Raw genomic sequence first — 3,382 nt, 5'->3', positions numbered from 1 at the left:
CTTAGAGCTCAGGAAACCATGTGGAAGAGGAGAGAGAAAGAATGTAAGAGATAGGTTAGGGAAATGGAGAACAACAGGAGAACAAGGTCTCCAAATCAGCTGAGCAAGGTTATGAACTCACAGAGACTGAAGAAGCAAACATAGGACCTGCCCGGATCTATACCAGGTCCAGGCACACACACACACACACACACACACACACACACATACATATATATATGGCTTTCAGTTTAGTACTTTTCATGGGACTCCTGAGTGTGTGAATGAGTGTCTGATTTTGATTTTTGTGACTGCTCTTGGGTTCTTTTCTTTCTGGTTAAAGTAACTTTAGTTGAATATTTTTTTTTACACTATTCTTCTGGTTCTTACACTGTTCATAACTAAATTTTTCAGATGAGTTATTGGGATAGCTTAATATAATTCTCAGTTTTATAAGGTGGTTGGCTTTTAAGTGTTAATCCAGTAACAGTTTAAAATACGATACATGCTTATCTACATCACAGAATCTTTAAATGTCTTACTATCATGGCATTCCATGTTATCTCATTTAGTTTAAATTAACAACAAAAGCTAACACAGAACAAGTGTTTTTGTCAAGTAGCATAAAATACGACATTTAAATCTTGTGAAGAACTGTCATGGAAGCTCAACTGTATGCCTCTATTTCTAAGAGTAATCCAATAGTATTTAATTTAGTAAGCTTAAATTTGTAGCTTGCTAAACAACCACTCCAGTTTTACTTGAAGGAAGTTATTATGTTTAAAAGGAGTGTTGAGAACTATTACTGACAAGAGAGAAGGGAAAGTGTGATCAAGACTAAAGGGTGAAGACACTGAAGCATTTTTCTAGTACCTTAACTGGAATATCTCCCTTAATTATCTTACCTTAATTATCTCCCTTAATTATCTTCAAATTTAAGAAGTAACAAAGTCTAGTTAGTATCTGTGAATAGGATATTGTAGACACAAAGAAAGAAATGATGTCCCCGTGAGAAGTGAAGAAGGAAGTTAGCAAGAGGATTCAACAGTGTGGACTTCCATGTAGAACAAGACCACACAATTCCCTTTGAGGAAGTAACAAAACATATTTGCGTCTTCAAAAATATACACATAAAGTATCCAGGCCTGAGTGTATCATTATGACATGAATATTGCTGTAATATCTCCACTCGAGTGGAGGGATTGCTTTCTATTAGGATATTTGGACAGTAACATGCGAAGCTCCTCCATTGCTTGCCTAAAACGTTCATATTCCTGACATGATAGTCTGGAATAGTGACTTGTCTCTGCTTAAGTATCCTTGGTTATCAGAATAAAAAAAATAAAAGTGGTTAGCAAAAAAAAAAAAGAAATCTTCATTTTTATCTGCGTCATTCTTGTGGTGTCAGAGAAACTCATCAGAGGAATGAAAAGAATTCATTGTTAAATTCAAGCAGGTGTAGAAGGAGATTTCCCTAACTTTCCTTGCAAGTAGAGTTCTAAAGTAATCATGCCTACATCGATGTCTTTTCTAGAACAAGGCTAATATATCCTTGACTACAGGTTCAAAAGACCAGTCTCTCCTTTCAGTCTGTACAAGAGGCTCACTCTTCATTTCTGTATGGGACTAGATGGTCTTAATTTTCTCAGGACACTTACCTGCTCTGCAAGAGCAACAGCCAAAAGGCAAGTAAAAATGAGGAACTTCATGGTTACTGAGTCCTGTAAAATAGACAGAAAATCAATAGCTTTTTCTTTCTTTAACATCATTTATGTCATCTCTCCAGTCTCGAGACACAATTTTTCACCATTCGTTTTCAATTTACAGTTAATTTTCAAGCTCAGGGAGAAAAAGAAACAGAAAAATAAGTTGTAATTGGACAAATATTGAGAGTTAAAGAAATGTTTTCTAGTTAAAAATTTTTTAATATGTTGGTAACAGAAACAGAAATAGATGCAATTAATAAGCAGCAGTTCTATCCAAGGACAGAGCCAAGTATAAGAAATGAGTAGTTAAAGATGATATCTGTGTACCAAACATCAAATACATCTAGATTTCTAAAACTTTTATTTTGGTGACCTTGCCTTTAAACTATGACTTAGAACACTCATCCTTATGTAGAATAGTGTAGTCAGTTGTTTCTAGTGACCATACAATAGTTCATTCTACCAACACTGAAAGACTGAAAAAAGACAAGTCATTATTTATATAAATATATATATTATATTAAAATAATATACACTACCTTAAGGTGTTTTGAGAATATGTATTTTAACTAATATATAATATAGTTAATATATTAAATAAATTATAACTTATTAATAAAAATTAAATATAATATCTATATATATTAGGGGGAGGGCACAATGCCATTCCATTTTACAATAATGTATGTTATATAGATTAGTAAAAGAAATAAAAACATTACCTTGCTTCCTAAATTGGAGACAGGCTGTCAGGCAATGAGAGTCCCAAGATGAGTTATCACAGCACTATTTAAATCCTGTCTCTCCAAGATATGGTAACTGGAGGGTTCGAAGTAACCCAAGAGAGACTAGACTTCTAAGAAGTCAGGATGATTAGAAATCAGTACATTTTGTTTCCCGTGTTCCTGGGAGTTCCTTCACTTGGGCTGATCTAGAACATGATAACACAAAATGCAGATGTGGTGATGATGAGGCTCATCTGTTCTCTCTTTGACCACTCATATTTGCCTTGCCCTGGCTGCCCCATCCAATGTAAGGATTTCCCCCAAGGGTGCTCTGATGTCTCTCTATTCCAAAATGTTCATGTATATTTATTTTCTTTAAAATCCTAAATTCCACATTCTGAAATATAGGTTAGCTCTAAATTGTTTGACTCATTTTGCTACTTCCATCTTGTCAACACTTGACATCATTTGAAACATTTTCTATATTTGTAATAAATTAAAACTGTTAAAATATTATTTCTGCATATAATTACAACTATAACATGCTTTTGCCTAGATGATGAAAATTTGAAATAAAGTGCCATCTTCGATTCATCTATAGTAACTGGAAAATGGATTATTTTAGAAACCTGGTTTTGATTAGCTGAAAAAGTTAAGCACCCGGATTTTAAAATGCTGGCCCCTTTGTGTGGAAATCTGTAAGGAATTTATAATAGACAAAAGTGAGTTTTCCAAATCTGAAGATCACCAATAGGTCTTAGATCCATTTGCTTGTTATTCTATTTGTGAAATCCACTTCTCCAATAGCGTCCTAAATATTTCTTTCCAAACAGATGTAACAGTTAATTGTGCTGAACTAAAATATTTTTATGGGTTTTGTATTATCTAGGATTCATAATAGTTTTCATAAACTCCAAAGCCTCTAAACATCTTCTTAGTAGTTTGATTTCCCCTGTGGACTTGGCACACACA

General features: G+C 33.7%; 1 protein-coding gene across 1 annotated transcript in view; it reads right to left on the bottom strand.

The window, feature by feature from the left end:
* LOC101985733 (alpha-S2-casein-like B) overlaps positions 1-1,688 on the bottom strand; it is a 9,735-nt gene extending 8,047 nt beyond the window's left edge. Inside the window, exon 1 of the mRNA XM_026785027.1 lies at positions 1,638-1,688. Within this exon, the coding sequence (XP_026640828.1) occupies positions 1,638-1,688 (51 nt within the window). The remainder of the gene's footprint in view (positions 1-1,637) is intronic.
* Positions 1,689-3,382: the final 1,694 nt, after the last annotated feature.

This window comes from Microtus ochrogaster, linkage group LG1 (assembly GCF_000317375.1).
Source record: "Microtus ochrogaster isolate Prairie Vole_2 linkage group LG1, MicOch1.0, whole genome shotgun sequence".
Lineage (NCBI taxonomy): Eukaryota > Metazoa > Chordata > Mammalia > Rodentia > Cricetidae > Microtus > Microtus ochrogaster.
The sequence above is the reverse complement of the archived record's forward strand: the minus strand, read 5'-3'. Positions and strand labels throughout refer to the sequence as shown.